This window comes from Littorina saxatilis, linkage group LG12, assembly GCF_037325665.1.
Source record: "Littorina saxatilis isolate snail1 linkage group LG12, US_GU_Lsax_2.0, whole genome shotgun sequence".
In the NCBI taxonomy this organism is placed as follows: Eukaryota; Metazoa; Mollusca; class Gastropoda; order Littorinimorpha; family Littorinidae; genus Littorina; species Littorina saxatilis.
In genome coordinates this window covers 64,493,135-64,513,319 of record NC_090256.1, presented here as the reverse complement: position 1 = coordinate 64,513,319, position 20,185 = coordinate 64,493,135, and the positions used below count along the sequence as shown (strand labels likewise).

The 20,185-nt window shown below is 46.0% G+C and overlaps 1 protein-coding gene across 1 annotated transcript in view; it reads left to right on the top strand.

The window, feature by feature from the left end:
* LOC138982539 (5'-AMP-activated protein kinase subunit gamma-2-like) overlaps positions 1–20,185 on the top strand; it is a gene marked incomplete in the record, with an annotated part of 298,415 nt that overhangs the window by 225,957 nt on the left and 52,273 nt on the right. The window contains 1 exon segment of the mRNA XM_070355850.1: positions 742–793. Coding sequence (XP_070211951.1) covers positions 742–793 — 52 coding nt within the window.

Here is a 20,185-nt window from a genome sequence, read left to right as displayed (position 1 = left end):
TAAAGGTTCGAACCCACGACCTCCCGATCACGGGGCGGACGCCTTACCACTAGGTCAACCGTGCCGGTCTATGTGCGTATGAGTGTGTGTTTTGTGTGTATGAGATTTGTGTGAGTCAATGTGTGTGTGTGTGTGTGTGTGCGTGTGCGTGCATGCGTGCCTATGTACATTGTGTGTGTGTGTGTGTGTGGGTGTGTGTCTGTTTGTATAAGAGAGAGAGAGAGAGAGAGAGAGAGAGAGAAAGAGAGAGAGAGAGAGAGTGGGTGGGTGTGTGTATACATGTGCGAATGCGTAAGTGTATGTGTGTGTGTATGTGTGTTTGTTGGTAAAGGTGTGTATGTCCGTCTGTCTATATGTGCATATGGGGGTGTGTTTTGTGTGTATGAAGTGTGTGAGAGAGTGAGTGAGTGCGTGTGAGTGAGTGTGTATGTGTGTACGTGTGTAACTTTGGGTGTGGGTGTGTGTGTGTGTGTGTGTGTGTGTTTTTTGAGAGAGAGAGAGAGAGAGAGAGAGAGAGAGAGAGAGAGAGAGAGAGAGAGAGAGAGAGAGAGAGTGCACGCATACTTGAGTGCAGGTAGCAGTTTATTAGATCAAATGTTTGTTTGGTAAACAATGGTTAGGTTTTCATAAATAAATAGTATGTTACAGCAGTAGTTTCAACAGTCATTACCGGAAATTGTATCTCTGTACCTTCTTAAAATATTTATAGTTGAATTTTGTTTTACTTGTTGTGTTTTACAGAAGAGCCTCAGCCCACCTGGAAGTCCTAGGATATATGAAAGACCTGGAGCTTGTAAGTATTTTTTCCCCTGAAATTATTTAACTTTCTAAATGTTTCAGTGAAGGATGGAATGTTCCCTTTTATTTCTCACTGTATGTGTGTGTCTGTGTCTTGTAGTTGTTTTTTTGCTTCAACACTTATACATCAGACACTCCACATTTGAATATTATCCTTTTTGTGCACACTTTTTCTTGTTTTGTTGATTTGTTTGTTTGTTTGTTTGTCTGATTGATTAGTCCAATGTCAGCTCGTGTGTTTGTCGTCTCCATTTAGCAACGTATCTGCAATTACTTCCCAGATTAGAGATTGTTGCCTGTTCAATTTTAAAACATAAAGTTTTCTATTCAATTGGGATCATTCGCTGGTATCATTCGAATTGCCCTCAGTACACACGAACCTAACACATACATGGCAACAGATACCCCGGCCTTAACAAATCTGGACAGGTTATGATACAATGGAATAATCATATACCACGCTATGTGAGCTGTCGATCACCAGTCAAGAAATGCGTGTTTACGGGGTTGATGTACCGTCTTTCTTTTTACCGGAATCACCGTGGGGAGTCCCACAGCTAATTTTAGCTCTCATGCATATTCAATGAGCTTTGAAGTTACACTGAGCTGCATTGTGGGAAGGCAATGGTTGACCTTCTGACACAAGCAGACGTCGACTAAGTGAAACCGCAAAACAAAGAAGCAACGCCGCTCCCTCCTCCCTTGACTTCAGGGGCTGTACCACTGGCGTTGATCAATTACCATTCATAAAAGGAGAATGGAGCAGAAAAAAGCAGGTGACTGTGACCTTTTTCTTTTCGTGTTCTCTCCACAAGGCGTACTTTACGATAGTCGATACGTGTTTTCGTCAGTCACTCACCCCAAGAACCGTTTTTGATTTCTTGCCAAACACACCGCCGGGATGTGTGTAATCGTTTTAAGTGTTGTTGTTGTGCTTAATGTTGTTGATCATGTGTCTTGAATCAAAACTGTTGAAAATCAACAAGAAATCGCATAAGGATGGTTGAAACGATGACGCAATCCCGCGAAATATAATCATTGGTTTTATTCGATACCACCTCAAGTAATCGAAATGAAGTGTCAGAGCTAAAAGAAAAACAAAACATGACAACAAATACCTCTGAGAAGTCCATATATTATAGTTATAGTTAGTTGTTAGTTGTAATTATAGTTAGTTGTAATTAGTTAGTAACTTTGATAACATTTAAACTATTAACACTTTCAAAAATCTGCTGGACATACAAAAAACTATGAGTATGACTTTATTTGTACGATAATTGATATTGAGTAAACTTTATACGACTTTGACTTTGAGCATGTTAATATGATTGACCTGCAACAAATTTGATAATGAGATGGGACGCGAAAAAAGCTGTGAGGCTTATGGATACCAATCCAGTCCCTATAACCACTACTACTACTACTATTATTAGTATTAACCCTCTTGGCACGATGGGATCCCGCTGGAGCACGATGAGCCACGATTGTGGCCCGCGTCATACGTCAATTTTATACTCTGTACAGTCATGTATCACTGCAAATCAGACCAATTTCATTGCGAAGCTGAAGCTTTCTTCTTTCCAATGATGATTATATAGTTTTCTGTGTCTAAGGTTATCAAGAGACCACTTGCAATTAAAACACAAACAGCAGGCTCATTTTACGCCAATATTTGATGAACACTTTTAAAGATTGCAGTGCCAAGAGGGTTAACAATGCTTTGGCTCATGTAACTCGTAAGTCACTCAGTGTGCATTTCTCTTTGTCAAATCAATGTTAAAGAAAAAGGGGCAGTTCTTGTCTGAGTTGAGTTTTGATCAGGGAATAGCAGGCCTGGGAATAATACACCTTTCGTCGTAAATATGACGAAGTCCTTTTCTAATTGTGTAAGAAAAAAGCCTCCGTGTGCCCTTAAAAATGCTTAAAACGCAACATTTGCCCGTCAGTGCGCCCAAACCACTTTTACTCATTCCCAGGCCTGAATAGTGTTGACCGATTTTTTTCCCCTGTCTAAGTACTTATGATAACATTTATTACATTAACAACCAAGTAGTAAAATCATAAAGGGTCTCGTAAATAAATTACATCTAGACTAGAGTTACTGTGAATAACATAGAGCTAAAGCTGCACAATGAGGAAGCTAAGCATGCATATTATCTGTCATGTCTACAATTGTAATTTGTATTCTCTTCAAATCTTCTTTACTGCTTTAGTAGAGTCATAAAAAACACCTCCAGATTGAGTATTGTACTTGGTTTGATTCAGTCAGTAAGACTTTGGAGGGTACATCGAGATTACACTGAAATTAATGTGACATTTTATTTTAATACTGGAGACTCGGGAATAATAAAAAAAACGACAGTCGAACCTGTCTAAAGTGGTAAAGAGACCACCCAAGGGACTGAGCCAAAGTGGTCTCTTTAGACAACAAAAAAACACTTCCCAGAAACACTTGAACGCATGTCACACGTCGCACACACAGGCGTAAACCTCCCTCTGCATAGAAACACTCTTTTCACATGTGTCAGTCACTCGCACAGCCACACACACACACATACATGACCGCGATCAACACAGGTGGCTCGGTTTCTTCTGTCATGCTGGTGCACAGCATCACTGTCTTTCTTTGAGTCTTTCCTTGCTCTTTTTCCCTCCATTGTTCTTTCCTTTCACATAAAAAAAAGTTCTGTCACTGGTTGTCTTAAAGTAAAGTCCTGTTTTCTTGTTCAACCATGCGAAAAATAATAGGATCGACCAATGGTCAAAGAGAAACCGCTAGGCTCTGGTCTGGTGTCAGGAAAGAGAAATGTTTTGCTTTGCGGTGATGTTTTCTTTAGGAAGATGAGGTGGGTGGAGGGATTGGGTAGGGGAGTGACTGTCAAGCCCCAGTGAGATCAGGTCAGACCATACAAATGTCATGGACCATACTTGACCTCATGTTCTGCCCTGTAATGTGAAGTGGGTTTGTAAGCAGAGTTAGAAAAGACGTGGGGTGGTCTCCCATAACATGTTGAAACCACGACTTGGGACCGAAATTGAGTGGTCTTTGGTCTTGACAGGCAGGTGGTCTTTATGGACAGGTGGTCTCAAGGGCAGGTTCGACTGTAGCAGGAAGTTCTAGAGATGCAAAGCAAATGACATGTGCAGTGTTTAATCATTATCAATCAAGTTGGGCAGGTTTTTTGTATAAAAATGTATGTTTGGCTATTACCGTACTCATCAGTTTAGAAAGGATCGATTGCTTAAATCTGCTGTTCATAGCCAGTGTCATATTCAAGAAGAACCTAACAATACCTCCATATAGGCCCTCTTAAAAAGATATCGCAAACTTAAACGAAAATACAGACAAAGAAATATATTAAAAAAAACAAAACAATTCTGAGGATTTTGATTCCAAAAGCAAAGCACACACATGAGTATGCCCTACTTAGAAAAGAGACAGAAGTACATGTACAGCATTTTCTCTCCTTGTGGTTGGTAGCTGATGTTGATACCAAAGTGGATTAGCTGTGCTAGTTGCATTGTTGTGTGAACACAGAAAGTGCTTGAGTGATATGTACTGCCTGGGCAATGTTGGTTGTTCAGCTAATCTTAGTTTTAAGTTTGTGTATGTTCTTCTGCATGTTGTACAACATGTACAATGTTGGGTGCTCGCTGCTGCTGTGAAGACAGTTTATTTACAATGTACCTGTTTTGCAAAAGTTCTATATGGTGGCAGTCGTCGTAGGCTGATATAAGACCAGAATATTCAACAGAAGTTGTTAATTTTAATTATTTTTTGTTTAGCCATTATGAAGAAAATTTTGAACTATTTTTAACCAATATGACTTTACATAGTCAAAAAACAAAAACAAAACAAACAACATACAAAGAACGCACCAACTGGTTTGGGTAAAACTGTTTGCTAGGTGAAAAATGGTACTGTAGAGGGCATCTCAAATAGCTGTAATACTAATAGCATTACTGTAAGATCTAGGGGTCAAAGTCTCCTTTACTGGTAAGATAAAGGTCGACAAAGCCTCCTGAGTCCTCATATTACAAGTCTTTTTTACTGAAAAGGTGTGCCTTTTCTATCTAATGAATTGTAAAGGTTGCTCAGTTTCATGTAATTTCTTCCTCGAGGCAAAGGAAAACAAAGCGTTTTTTGAGTGAGAATTGAATATATGTATGTGTTGTTCGAAACCAGATTTAGAGATGTAAGATTGTGTAAATAAGTATGAGATTCCGACAATTCAGCTGTGAGTGTGATTGAAAGAGATGATGATTTTCTCGCTATGATGTTACAACAAAGTTGGAGCTGTGCATGGGGGTTGTAAATGAGGTTGGCGTACTTGAAAGGAAGTTTCCAAATTCCAAGTACTTGAACAGGGGTGTTGCTAGACATTTTCATGTTGGGACATTTGGCCGAAACTGTCAGAAAGTTTTTAGGACATCTTGGAAAATTGTCGGCTATTATTTTGGCTCATACAAAGTCACCGCAACATTGAAGCACAAGACACTCAAGAGGGGAACACCAATACGTACAATCATTGTCTTAGGTAGGAACACAGATTACAGGGGCAGACCAGTTAAGCCAGAGGGGGGTGGGGGGGCTGCAACCTGGGGTCCAGGGTCCCATTGGGGGGTCTGGGGGGCAAAGCCCCCCTGAAGCTGAAGAATTTTAGCTATTTTATAAACAATTTGTGGCTTATCCTTGATTTTAAATTAAACATGATCAACTGGTGTCAGCAGCCACTCATTATTTCTCTTAACGTTAGTATTAAATAATTGGCAATTTATCTTCACTGATATATGCTCCCGACATCATATAGTAATTAGTATGGTTAGAAGGAAGACATGTCGCATACTGTGACAATTAAACAATTAACTCTTCCCCCGGCTTTACAGACAGAAAAAATTAAATTTCACAGACAGAATTTTTTTTTTCATTTTTATTTGGTCTGGAACCCCTGTAACACACACCCTAATCCGCCCCTGAATTATATGTTGCATACTGCAACTGAAACAATCAGCTTTGCTAACTTAACTACATCAGACACCAGTTCTCTGAAACTTTTTCAAACCTTTAACTTTTTCTCGAAAGTTAAGCTCGTCTGAATCTTGCGCAAATCTTGACCGTGTAGGGTGAGCCATTTTGCTTGGAAACCACGATTTGGAGGACGCTTTTCATTCTCTGGCTCAGCAGATTTCGATTCGCGGTGACTATCGTCTGCTATGTCGTCTGCTTTGATCGACTCGACAACACTACTACCACTCACACTGACACTGTCCACATTCGCGGTGTTCCTGTCATTTTGTCCGGAATCACTTACTTTGGCGAAGGGTAGCAAACCTTGGCGAATTTAGTTTTTTTATCTTCTTGGGTTGCGACATGATGTTCAAATCCAAATCGAAAGCACTGACTGACTGATAAACTATCGCGAACCGGCGAACGCAAACGCTGAGAGTGGGAAACCACTCTGGCATCTATAATTTTCGGCAATGGCTTCCGTTCAAAACATTGATGTTTCGTTTTTGGTATTCGCGAAGGAAATAAACGTCAGTCAGTTGAAGTACATCGGCAGCAGTTTTAGCAATCAAAGCCTGACCAATACAAAAAAATGGACAAACTTTGGCCGATTTAGGCGAATATTCTTTGGACATTTGGCCGATAGGGACATGAAAGTTTCGGCCAAAGTAAAATAAAATCGGCGATTGGCCGAAGGGCCGACCCAAACGACACCCCTGCTTGAAAGAAAGTTTACAACCGTTTTCGTTCAGGTCCTTCAGCTGACAGTGGCCAAGGCGCAAACGTTGCTGCATGTTTATTTTGCTTGATAAATCACAGTGTCATCGGTCTCTTTTGTTTCAAAGCGTAGGCAATTTGTATACATTTTCCGGTGTTTTTCTTCATTATAGTCACCAAATAATTCACAGAGCAAATGCTTTCTTACTGTAGCCAAAAGTTCCAAACAAGTTTTTGTGTTGAAAATATGCTCTTTTTCCCTCCTTCTCTACCTCCACCCTGACTCTTTTTGACAAGCTGGTGTTGACTGAAGTATTTAGTGTTCTCTGACTCTACGGTCTGAAACAGTCGGAAGCCACAAGCAAATGTTTCTCGAATTCCCAAATAGAAGTGCTTTGCATAGTGTTTGCACCTAGGAGAAAATATAAAGCTTGGGAGGAGGAACTTGGGGGTGGCTGTTAAATACAGTAGTTTTGTTTTTGGGGGGTTTTCCTTGACACAAAATTAGTTCATTGTACACGTATGTAATACATGTATTACAGCATTGTATACATGCAACAGATGTTGCTTACTCACTATTTTTATGTGTAAAATTTGTGCATGTATGTTCATGCAATTTTCAATTGCATGCTCTACAAAGCCTGCTCAAGTGGTACACGTTGGCAATGTATTGTCAGTGCATTGAGTGCATTGAGGTAGGTACATCAGGGTATGTTGATGTGATAACCATCTGTGGGTGTAATACAATTTTATGTTAGTGCAACAGCTTACACCTTAGGTTATTGATAATGAGTGCAGTGGCTTGGTGGTAAGACATCGGCCTCCTAATCAGGAGGTCGTGAGTTCAAATCCGGGTCGCTGGTTAAGAGTGGAGATTTTTCCGATCTCCCAGGTCAACTTCTTCACATTGACCAGCACACCTCTCTGTGCTTGAACTTTGAAACATGAGATTTATTTGAAAGTATGAATCATTTTGTAGTTGAAAACCAGTTTGTCTGTCTGTTTGTTTGAAATGGTTTTTTTTTTAGGCGAATGTCTGCCAATTTCCAGATACATTTTGTGTTGGCTGATGATGAAAAAGTGTAATTAACTTATTGTGATTGTATCAATTGAAAGAATACAAAAGTGTAAATTATTTGTTGTCATAAACAAATATAGCTTGCTATTGTGTCAGAGTTAGAATACATTTGTTCAAACTTTGAGACAATAGCAAGCTGTATTTATTATGAAAGTAAGTTATTTACACTTTTGTATTTTTCCAATACAATAACGGTAAGTTAATTACACTTTGTGTCAAGGCAGCATTGAAAAGGCATACTCAGTGTTCCAGCTTTTATAACAAACAAACAAAATTTAGGAAACATTTCGCTTGCATTGTTTTGGTGAGAGACCAATTATTAGTATACTTTTGTCTCAATTAGATTTGTTATCAACTTGTGCTGGATTGAAGCTCAGTGCAGAATGATATTTTATGTTCCTTTTTGGGGCTCTTTATTGTTTCAGGGGGGGGAGGGGGGTCAGGTAATGCAAATTCATAATATCTACAATGTTCTGTAATAATAAAACACTTACAATGGTTCATCTGTGAAAGTTGAGATGCAAGAGACATCAGTTACAGTTTGTTAGCCTGCGGCAGTCCCTTTGGCACTATATTTTCCGGTGAATAAGAACAAGAAGGGAAGGCTAAGGGATATTCCTTGTATGGTGATTAACATGCACAGGCAATGACTTACTCACAGTTTGCGATATATCAATATCTGAAATTAATTGAATGTGAATAGCTGTTAGCAGTACATCTTATGATCTATGTGAACTCTCTCCAGCATCAGCTTTTCCGTGGAAAAATAATTTATTTATATATTTATTTATTTTATGGACGGTTAGGTATTTCCTGAAGTGTCATACCAGTATTCCAAAATCGAACCCCCACTCATGAAGCCATTTGAAGCAGTTTTTGTCAGTTATACAGCGACGGGAAGAGCTTCTTTCAAGAACTTGGTGCATGGGAGATAACCCTCACTTGTGCGAAGACTTGGCAGTCAGATGTGATCAAGGGAATGTATCTGGTGTTCTGCTCTCATCTTCTTCCTTTCGGACAGTTGTAAGAGTTGTTGCCCTTGGATGACTTGGCGAGCAGTTGCACTCTTGGGTTCTGAGTTTGTTGCGCAGTTTCCTTGTAAGCCTGCAGCATGTGTCGTGTCGTATCTGTCTGGAGATGGAAGTTGGTGGCTGTCCAGAAATGAGAACAAAATTAATGCAGATTGTTTTGGAGAGCTCAGCCTTCACATTTAAGACGGCATGTCCGTGTGTGCATGAGCACAAATGCAATGAAAAAATGTTTGCACGCACGGGGGCGCGCGCGCTTGCATGCACACACACACACACACACACACACACACACACACAGTGCCCTGGGAATGACTGTCGGTTTGGTATGTCACTTTCACAAATGTACACACACACACACACTGTGCCATGTCTGTGCTTATTTTAATTTTTTGTTGAAGGTTAACAAATTCCGTATCAGACAGTAACAAGCACCAGAGACGTGTTCATGTCAAACAAGAGGAACACTTATCTCTTGGTCCCCTGCACCTGTTGCATGTTTACAACATGACATTTGATTTGAGTGCAGTGTGTTTTCTTCTATCAACATCTCCACGAAGAAAGGCATAAGGGGAGACTAGGAGATATCTCAAAGATCAAGAGAGATGTGTTGGTTTTCTCTTTTTGACTCCACGGTCCACCAGTCCTATCAGGTGCCTGTACGTCGTATAATACTGTATGGTTCTCCTATTTCTGGTTTGTGACCTTCTAACGGGACACCTACACTTGCTGAAAATATTCACTGATCGGTTTGCATGTTTCATACATATGATATTGGTACAATGCTGGTCTCATCGCTCTTCTGTTTAAAAAAAAAATTACGCAATATTCCCACCAGGACAGCATACTTTTTTTATCCGGTGCCTGTGCTTGACATGTTTTAATTCAGTATAATCTTAGCCAATTTTCACTGCACTGTCTGAGACAACACTTCCACCTGCTCATATTCTTATCAAGTACATGTGTTTGACGTGTTGTTAAACTGTTGTTGTTAAACTGTTTATCTAATACATGTCCTTGGAAAGTGAACAGCAGAAGATAATGTATAATTATCATGTCTGGTGGTATGTTTAGACAGCTTTCATATTTTCTGGCCTATCGTTCAGAAGGACCTTCTTGAACTGAAAAAAATACCAGCAGATATGGAGGAGAGTGTGGGGTAGGGGTAGTGGAGGGAGACGAAGAAGGGAAGAAGGGAGGACAGAGGTAGTGGTAGATGGGTTAAATAGAAGGAGAGGGGAGAAATTGCGAGTATGTTGACCACACATGCCGAAAGAAAGGCGCTGGGGGTTGGGGTCCGGGAGACTGTTGAGACTGAGAAAGAGTGTCAACTGTCAAAGTGTCATCCATAGCAGGAACACGACGTGAAAACGAACGTCAAGCCATGAGGTGCGGAAAAGTCGCCCGGTGAAACAAGATGTCGTCAGCCCGACATGACGTACGGGCGACAGTGCCCTCAGGTTGTTGACGTATGCAGTCACCGCCATCGTCACTTGACAGGACGCACCTCATGACGACGTTCTCACATGGGTTACACTGGATGGTCTCTCACTACCTCGCTGGGGACTCAAGGGGGGGGGGGGGGGTGGAGAGAGAGAGAGAGAGGAGGGGGGTCACACTGACTCAGTGACCGGACAAGGTGGCCTCTGCGTGTGACTAGACTTCGACTAATAGTGCCTGTTCTTTAAAAACAAAAAAATACTGACCTCTTTACTGACCGGCCAGGCCATTGTACTATTACTGTGTCGGCCCACTGATCGGCCTGTGATACCCCCCCTTGGCTGACCTTGTCAGGCCACCACCAAGAATGAAAGGCGGGGCGCCAGAAATCGCGTGACCTTGATCGCCCCATTACCCCGCGACTGTTACATCACGGGGCGAGCGTCGGGGCCTGCCTGGTACTCGTGGAGGATTCCGTAGTTATCCCGGTCAACTCCGGGTTTATTCTGTAAGGTTTAGTCCGGGTTTATATTCTGCGGGTTTCTTCTGTTCTATCGTTACAAGAATACACTGATATAGATGCGCCGAGGAAACGTGTGTGAGAGAGAGAGAGAGAGAGAGACGAACATGATATATTGGGCTGAGAGAGAGATGAACGAACAGTGCTGGATGTTATCTCCACTTGTTGCATGTTTAGACCCAAAGTTAGCCCTCTAGATATGGTTGTGTGTGTCGGGGGGGGGGGGGGGGGGATGTGTTTGCGAGATCGTCTTCCTACACCGTCGTGTCCTAACTGTGTCGCTGTGATGACGACACGCAGTCGCCCTCGGGTGCTTTTTGCTCAGCTAGAACAAGAGTAATGTCACGTACGTTTATGAGTCTGTTATTTTTTTTCTTATGACACAGCGACAGTGGCACATGTCACGACAGTTTTGTGTAAGTCGCGATGTTGAGCTGACTCGCCGTACTAGTGATGGATCTGTGAGACCATGCAGCTAAACGTGTCCTTGTATAATTATAAAAGGTGTACGTGTACCTTCGTGACACGGACAATTTGACAGTGAGAAGGACTATGCAAGGTGTCCATTATTTGCAGCGACTTCTTTATTCAATATTGGAATGGTCTTCCATCATGGCTAACACTACCGGCACGGTTGGCCTAGTGGTAAGGCGTCCGCCCCGTGATCGGGAGGTCGTGGGTTCGAACCCCGGCCGGGTCATACCTAAGACTTTAAAATTGGCAATCTAGTGGCTGCTCCGCCTGGCGTCTGGCATTATGGGGTTAGTGCTAGGACGGGTTGGTCCGGTGTCAGAATAATGTGACTGGGTGAGACATGAAGCCTGTGCTGCGACTTCTGTCTTGTGTGTGGCGCACGTTATATGTCAAAGCAGCACCGCCCTGATATGGCCCTTCGTGGTCGGCTGGGCGTTAAGCAAACAAACAAACAAACAAAATGGCTAACACTGTCTTTCTGTTTGTCATGCAGTAAGTATGATTTAGGTGTACGTTAGTGTGAAAGTCATACAGATTTGTTGAACTGTACGTCCCTTTGTAAAGAAGTAAGGTAGCTGGTACATTTATCTAATCCTATTTGTAGGGGGAGGGGGGGGGGGTTGAAATGGTTTGATTGTGATTACCTAACTGTGTAAGGATCTGAACAGCCAATAATTACACACAGATAAAGCGATTCGAAAAATAGGTGAATAATGATAAATTATTGATTTTCCTGCATCTTAATACTTATGATACTGTTTCATAATTTTGGGAAATCTGCAAAATTAAAAACATATTTAATATCATATTCTTACTCCGAATCACATTAGCATTGAGTCACCTGAGATGCTTATCACTGAAAAACGCTTACCCGGCTAAAGAATTTAAAGGGAAGCAACCCCATCACCAAAACGAAAGTGAAAGTAGCTTTGGTAATGGGCCAGTACACCGGGAGTTACCTCCCATACGGGTGTATGCCACGTCACTTCCTCTAGGAACACGTGCCTATTATCATACGTCTTTTTCACCTCGGAGAGGACGGTTCACTTTTTGACGCTCTGTGGCTGACCTTGTGTGTTTGAGTGACACCCGCCGGCCACGTTACCCAGCTTGTCTGCTCGCCTTGCCTACAGTTTGGTGAGCTCGTTCCCGTTTGTTGTTGGTTGTTTGCGCTGTTTCGTTACTGTACGTTGTCCGTTTTTTACGGACTTGTGTGTCAGTGACTTGCGTGTTTCGCCATTTTGTTGTGTGAGTTAGTTAGCTAACTCGTGTGACTTTGCTAGTAGCTCTGCGTGCCCTCTTTCTGTTTGGGCAAGTGTAGCTTTAGTATTTTGTTGACGCGTAAGCGTGTGTGTTTACTGTGTTTTCAGTCGTTTTGACTTACGTTTCAGTAAATCTTTTTACTTTGCCACGTGTTGTTGACGTTTGTGTCAGTGTCTTGCGTGTCGCCATTTTGTTGTGTGAGTTAGTTTTCTAGCTCGTGTGACTTTGTTTGTAGCTCTCCGTGCCTCTGCTTGTGGGGCAAGTTTAGCTATAGTATTTTGTTAACGCATTAGTGCGTGTGTTTACTGAATTTTCCAGTCGTTTAGACTTATGTTTCAGTAAATTTTTTCGCGTTGCCACGTGTTGTTGTCAACATGTCTGATTCAGACAAGCGCCGTGGCAAGTCGGACCCCAAGGGGAAAATTAAGGCTAAGTCTTCCTCTTCCAAAGCAACGTTACTTGTTACAGACCAAGAGCGTAACACTTTGTTGGCTGTACCTATTTCGGCGCCTAGCGCTGTTACTACTTCTGCTTCTTTTGCGGCGCCTAGCGCTACTGTTACTTCTGCACCTGTCTCTACATCGGAGACTTCGTCTTCTTTGTTAGCACCTGGACAAGGTGCGTTGGTTTCCTCTCTGTTAAAGTCACTGGTTCCAGAAATCCGCAGCTTGGTGCAGGCAGAATTTCAGCGTTCCGTCGCCAGCAGTTCGGCGTTTCCGGCATCTGGCAGTGACGTCCGGGCATTGGCTTCCGTGTCTTTGTCCTCCACTTCCGGCTTGGAGCAGCGTCCTCCCTCTTCAGCGTCGGTTGGTAAGCAGAGCTGGTCCGATAGCCCTCGTGAGGCGCCTGGACGTTCTCCTTCGGGGGACAGCTCTTTCGCATCGGGTCACGACCGATACCTTGCTGATCTTTCATTTCCGGCGATAACCTACGAGGCCCCGGACTTGTTCGAACAGCGGCGGCAGTCGGTTTCGACTGCCGCATTTCCGGCACTTGCCGGAAGTGATGATCCGTCCGCTCCGGCACGCTACGGCGGTCGCGGCAGGATGGAGTATTCACTGACTTCCGGTCCTTCCGGATCGCGAAGTCAACCAGTGCAGTCTTCACTTCCGCATTTTGCGGTTCCGTTGACTACACTTCCGGTTTCGGCCGGAAACGCTTCTTCCTCTTCTGGTGGTTCCTTCCGGATACCAGATAGTGGATTACAGCGTGCGCCTTCCGGCTTTCAAGCGCCTAGGCTTGAGCAGGCATCACTCCACTCAGTCGGGGGAGTGACGTCAGCTCATCCAGCTCCGGTTTTTGCGGATGGTCGTCCTGCTTACCCTTTACCTTCACAGGGTTTTGGGCGGCAGGATGACGTTAGTGCTCAGGCTTTTCCGGTTTCCGGTTTGCCAGGGCATGCTTCTGCTTCCGGAACTGGTGACTTCGGTCATGGTTCCACGTGTGACTATTCTGATGCTCCATCAGTGGTCAGCGAGGAGTCGCGGGGCGTGTTTCCGTCGAAGCTCAAGTCTGTTCTTGACGTCGCGGCGGAAGTAACGTCTCGTTATTTTCCTGAAGGGGTGGTGGCTGCGGACTCTTCCGCATCATTCGTTCCTTCTGCCATGGCGGACTTCCGGCCGGCACAGGAGGATGTTTCTTCCTTCCGGTTCGCCGAGTCTCCGTCAGTGGCTTACCAACTTTCGCATTCACTGGTTCGTCCAGCACATGCGGGGAGTGGTATTCGGCCAGTGCCTGTTCCGTTACTGCTTCCTTTTGGTCCAGTTCCGGAATCAGCTCAGCAGTGGGTGGCTTCAGCTGCCCAAGCCTCTTCCTTCGTGCCTACGGCCAATAGGAAGCTTGGCATGCCCAATCAGAGCCAGAATTGGCTGGCGTCTTTTGCACTCCCTAGGGCTACCCTTCCGGTTTCCCGGGAATTGCTGCCTCTTCTGGCTAAACCGATCAAGCGTGATTCGGTTTTGCCGGTTTCCGAGGCTTCCCTCCTCTCTGCTGAGGAGGTTGGACGTCGGCAGATCGAACTGTCCTCCATTGCGGAGACTCTCGTTCGGGCTCTGTCTCGGGCATTGACCGATTCGCTAGTTCCTTTCACTCTCAGTGAAGAACAGAATGCGGACGATGTCTCTGCGCTTTTGACCGCATTGGCCAAGGTCAATGAGGAACAATTGCGTCTTTCCTCCCTGCAGTACACCCAAGCGGTACTCTGCAGGAGGGATCTCTTCCTCTCGCAGTCCCAATTCACGGAGCTGGCTACTAGGGAGACCTTGAGAGTCTCCCCGGTCTCAGAGGAGTCTCTCTTCTGTCCGCTGGCACTGGATGCCAGACAGAAGGAGATTCAGTCAAACAAGGACAGTCAGTTCCTTGACTACACTCTGAAGGGGGTGAAACAGTCTCAGCCTTCTAAACAGAAGCAGGCTCAGACATCGTCTAACCCCAAGCCAGCTCAGAAGCGGCAGGCTTCGCCGGCCGCTCGTGGTGGGAAGAAGAGGACGGCATCGGGGAGGGGGCGTGGCGGCTCTGGAAGTAAGCCACACCCCCAATGAAGCGCTCCCGATCTCACCTCCCTCCCGCCCTCCACCTTGGTGATGGCGGGAGGCCCCTCCCGGGCACTTTCTCGTTGGATGTCGGTAGTAGACAGCCAATGGATTGTGGGAGTGGTGAGTTCGGGCTTCCGTCTACTCTGGCGGGAGGAAAAGGCGCCTCTTACCCGAGTGCCTCCGCGGTTCAAGCCCCCCTTCTCGCAGGAAGCACGTTCCGTCTTGCAGTCGGAAATTGCCTCCCTGGAGCAGAAGGGCGCGGTGGAGAGAGTTCGGGTCCACAGCTCCCTGGGATTTTACGGGCGTCTGGTCGCTGTTCCCAAAGCATCAGGAGGATGGCGTCCCGTGTTGGATTTATCTCTCCTCAATACTTTCTTGAGGGAGATAAAATTCAAGATGGAGACGCCAGCCTCTGTCCGAGACTCTCTCCGCCCAGGAGACTGGGTGACCTCGATCGATCTCACGGACGCATACTTTCACATTCTTATGCATCCGACCGACCGGAAATGGCTTCGTTTCCGGTGGGGAGATCAGATCTACCAGTTTCGCGCACTCCCTTTCGGGCTGTCTCTCGCACCGTGGATTTTCACCATGGTGGTGAGACAGGTCTGTGCACTGGTGAGGTCCCAGGGTATCCGTCTGCGGGCTTATCTGGACGACTGGCTCATCATGAACCAGTCCCAGAGCGGCTGTTCGCAGGATACCCTGACGGTTCTTCGAGAATCCAACTGGTTGGGGTTCTCGATCAACCGGGTAAAGTCGGAGCTGACCCCGTCACAGACATTCACTTATCTGGGGATGTCTTTCGACACGGTCGCTTGGACTGTCCAGCCTTCTCAGAGAAGGGTGGACAAGCTCCAAGCTCAGATTCGCTCCACTTTACCTCTCCTGATGGCTTCCATCCGCTCGCTCGCCTCCATCTTGGGGCAGATGGAGTCTATGGCTCTTCTGGTTTCACTGGGCCGGGTCCACAAATGTCCGCTTCAGTTCGCGCTGAAGCCGTTTGTGGACTCTCCTCTGGTGGACTGGGACGCCCTCATCCCTTTGCAGGGATGGTTCCAGTCTGCGACCCTTCCGTGGTTGCACACGGAGTGGGTCTGCAGAGGTGTTCCGATCGTCGTGCCCCTCCCCGACCTGGACCTCTTTACAGATGCGTCCAGGGAGGGTTGGGGGGCACATACAGATCTTCAGACTCCTCCCTTTCCGTTACTCAGCCGAGTAATCCGGAAAGCGGAGATGGAGGAGCCGGCCCTTCTTCTTCTGGTCGCTCCTCTGTGGCCGTCGCAGGTCTGGTTTCCAGATCTTCTTCGGCTTGCCCAAGGGCCCCCCATTCCTCTCGCACTCGTGCGAGGGGAACTAGTGCAGCCCCGAACAGGCATTCCACACGAGGAGCCCAGTCTTCTGAAGCTTCACGTGTGGAAGTTGTTCGGGACTCGCTGAAGCGCTCTGGGGCGTCGTCTTTGACTCTGGACTTGGTGGCTCGCTCGCATAGAGCGTCCACCTCTTCAGTTTATGCTTCCCACTGGAAGGCATGGACTGCCTGGTGTTCAGCTAGAGGGGTGAGTTCGGTGGCTCCGCGCTCTATTCAGGTCGCTAACCACCTCTCTTTCATGTCTTCACAGGGCGCCTCAGTCTCCTCGTTGAGGGTCCGGCGCTCCGCTATCTCGGCGACTCTTCAGCAGATTGGTCGTTCTGTTCGAGTCGGGGGCGTTATAGCTGCAGTCATTAAAGGGGCTGCTCTTAAGGAAGCTAAAGCTCGTTTGCCCGCTCCCAAGTGGGACTTGTTTTTAATCCTGGAATTCCTTCGTTCTGCGGATTTTGAGCCTTTAAGCGAGGCCAGTCTGTTCAATGTCACTCGCAAAGCGCTGTTTCTCCTTTTGTTGGCTACGGCCCGACGGGGTAGCGAGGTCCACGCCCTGTCGGGTCAGCCTGGAGATATCTCCTTTGAGCCGGACGGTTCCGCATCTTTGCGTTTCCGGCCTGATTTCCTGGCCAAGAATCAGTCTCCGGGGCAGGCCTCTCCGCTGGTTAGAGTTAAGGCTCTGACCAGCGCGTTGGCCCCGGGTGACCCCGATTCGGTCAATTGCCCTGTGAGGGCACTTCGTCTGTACTTAGCCCGGACTCAGCCGATTCGGTCTAGTTCTCAGAAGTTGTTGTTTATCTCTCTCCTTACTAGGCGCGAGAAAGATTTGTCGAAGGTAACGTTGGCCCGGTGGGTGTCCTCGCTCATCAAGCAGGCTTATGAGTGGAGGCGCACAAAGAGGGGGGGGGTTATGCCCTCCTTGCCACTTGACTCGGCCCGAGCCCATGAGACGAGGGCGTGGGCATCCTCTCTGGCAGTTCTGCGCTCCAGACGTCTAGAGGAGGTGCTGACAACTGCGTATTGGCGTTCCGAAGATGTTTTCATAAACTTTTATCTTCGGGACGTCATAGCTCTTCGACAGGATGGCTCCAGAGGCCTTCCAGCGCTCATAGCAGCAGGCCAGTTCCTGTCCAGAACTTGATGGTGAGTTTTGATTCATTTCTAGCCCACCGCCTTGTTGATGTTATCTGCTAATGTGATTCGGAGTAAGAATATGATATTAAATGGAAAATTTCCTAAATAAATTATCATTTAATTAATATACTTACCCGAATCACATACTGTATTCCCTCCCACCTGCCCCGCTTATGGTTTTAAGATTTTTTAAAGCCGTATGATAATAGGCACGTGTTCCTAGAGGAAGTGACGTGGCATACACCCGTATGGGAGGTAACTCCCGGTGTACTGGCCCATTACCAAAGCTACTTTCACTTTCGTTTTGGTGATGGGGTTGCTTCCCTTTAAATTCTTTAGCCGGGTAAGCGTTTTTCAGTGATAAGCATCTCAGGTGACTCAATGCTAATGTGATTCGGGTAAGTATATTAATTAAATGATAATTTATTTAGGAAATTTTCCATTTGTAGCGGCGGGTATTAGGGTGTATATCCTTTGCATGCGTGTCGACATGAAACAGAACAGCTAACACAACTTACAGACCCCTGGAAGTAAGGCAGTGTTTCTGCCTTTGAGGAACTCAATCCTCAGCAGACTCCCCAGTGTAAGGCAAGCAGACGGCGGGGTCGTGCAATTTTGGCCATGAATGTTCAAGTCTGATCGAAGATTTCCAGGCGCCCCAAATATATGCAAATCGGTCAACCTGGAACGAAAAGCTCAGCTTCTTCTTTTCCCTTTTTTATATTTTTATTTTTTTTAAATTTTTTTTTAAGGTAAACGTCAGCATAGTGCTACTGACGTTTAAAAATGGGCTGTTGGTGTTTCTTGGAGTCCATTGTGTGTTGATTTCACCATTACTTGGTGAGATGGCATTGAAATTTGACCTTTTCCATCCATGTTGGTTTGTACCATGTCCTCCATCAGTATTAGTATTGTTGAATTGAGACAAGCCTGGTACATGTACCTCACAACAACCGTCTGTTTGGTTCCCAACCACACTGTGTGTTGCCGATAAGGAAAGACTTACCTCAGACCTTTTCCCTTGAATCCATGCCACGTTGTCTGTCCTTCTTGCGTTTGTATATTTATCTCTGTGGTTTTCTCCTGTCTGCTATCGAATCCCTTCTCCGTTTGTGCAGCTTGCACGAAACCTGTTGGATTTCCACCGTTTTTACTGTAGTTGGCGCATGCTGAGCGGAGATAGATGGTGTGATGATTATCACCGCGGTTCGTGTGTGGTGATCATCTGCCAAAGATCGTATGATCATCACCGCGGTTCGTGTGTGGTGATCATCTGCCAAAGATCGTATGATCATCACCGCGGTTCGTGTGTGGTGATCATCTGCCAAAGATCGTATGATCATCACCGCGGTTCGTGTGTGGTGATCATCTCCCAAAGATCGTATGACCATCACCGCGGTTCGGCGGTGATGATCATCTCCCAAAGATCGTATGATCATCACCGCGGTTTGTGTGTGGTGATCATCTACCAAAGATCGTATGATCATCACCGCGGTTTGTGTGTGGTTATCATCTGCCAAACTGTGTCCGTCTGTCTCTGAGTGCTAATGCTGGTGGCTCCTGAAAGCTTTCAATCTGGCACTGCCTGAGTCGGAATCTGATCACACGTCAAACTGAGAGTAGGAAGTAGATATGTCTTTCTCTCTGTCTCTCCTCCCAGTCCCTGTCTCGCCAGTCGACCGCTGATCAAATTCCACTGAAAAGTAATTAGAGGAGAAAACAAGCGAAGAGGAGGAGGCATCGTATTTTTCTCTCAGCGCGCGTCTGATGCGACGGTGTTGGTAGCTCGACAAAAGACAGACATTCCTGCAACAATAAGTGTGAAGCGAAACGAGGATTTGTGTGCGAAGCGTGGCAACGAGTGTCGAACTGTGTGGATGTCGTGTTGGTGTGTGAGGCTTAGCTGAAGCGACAACAAAATCTACACTACAGAGACGGTGGATGCAAGAGGTGGAAACAAGTTGAAAGAGTGGCACACACTCGGTTGCTTTGCTTTGCTATATATAGGCTGTATAGCTGGCCAAAATTATCAAGTGGGGTGTGTGAATAAGGGGCGGGGCAGGCAGCCGGTGGTGGAGGTGGTAGTGTGGCAGAGAAGTGGTGGAGCTTGGGCAAGCGACTCGACGAGCCGACACACAGCAAAACAACCACGAACAGCGACAGTCCGTCCGCGTTGCCTCTACACTCCCCTCTCTCCCTGTCTCTTCTCTCTCTGCAGTCAGCGTGCATGTGTGTTGCTTGGTGTGACGACGAGTTGAGGGGACAGCGTTGGTTTGACAGTCTGGCCTGGGTTACAACCTATCCACCACACCTCATCCAGCCTGTGTGTGTGTGTGTGCTGTAATTCCTTCCAACACTTCTCCACTTCGCTCTTCTCCCCGGGGTTGTGCGCTCGCTTTGTCGCGCTTCGTGCATGCCAGGAAGCTAACCTGAAAACCCCCACCGTTTTGTCAGTGCGTGCTCGTGCGTTTTCTGGTTTACCACCGGTTCACCAGACACCTTGCAGCTAGCAGCAAAATCGAATGCTGCAAAACGTCTAGTGGCAAAGCGACTCGCCTGTGTTTTTGTTGTTACCTACTTTCCTTCTTCCACCTCCCACCTGCAGTGCAAGCAAGGTGCAGCTAGTTCACAGCAACAACCACCATGAGCAAAAAACGAAAGCTGAGTCTGCGCCTAAAGATTCCCAACAGTGAGTAAAACGCTGCAACCCTTTTGCACCTCTTGTTTATCATGTGCATTGTTGGATGTTTCATGCCTTGCAACGAGAGGGAGAGGTGGGCGGCTGTGCCGCCATGTGCGCGTGTTGTTGTTGACAGTAGGAGAGAGAG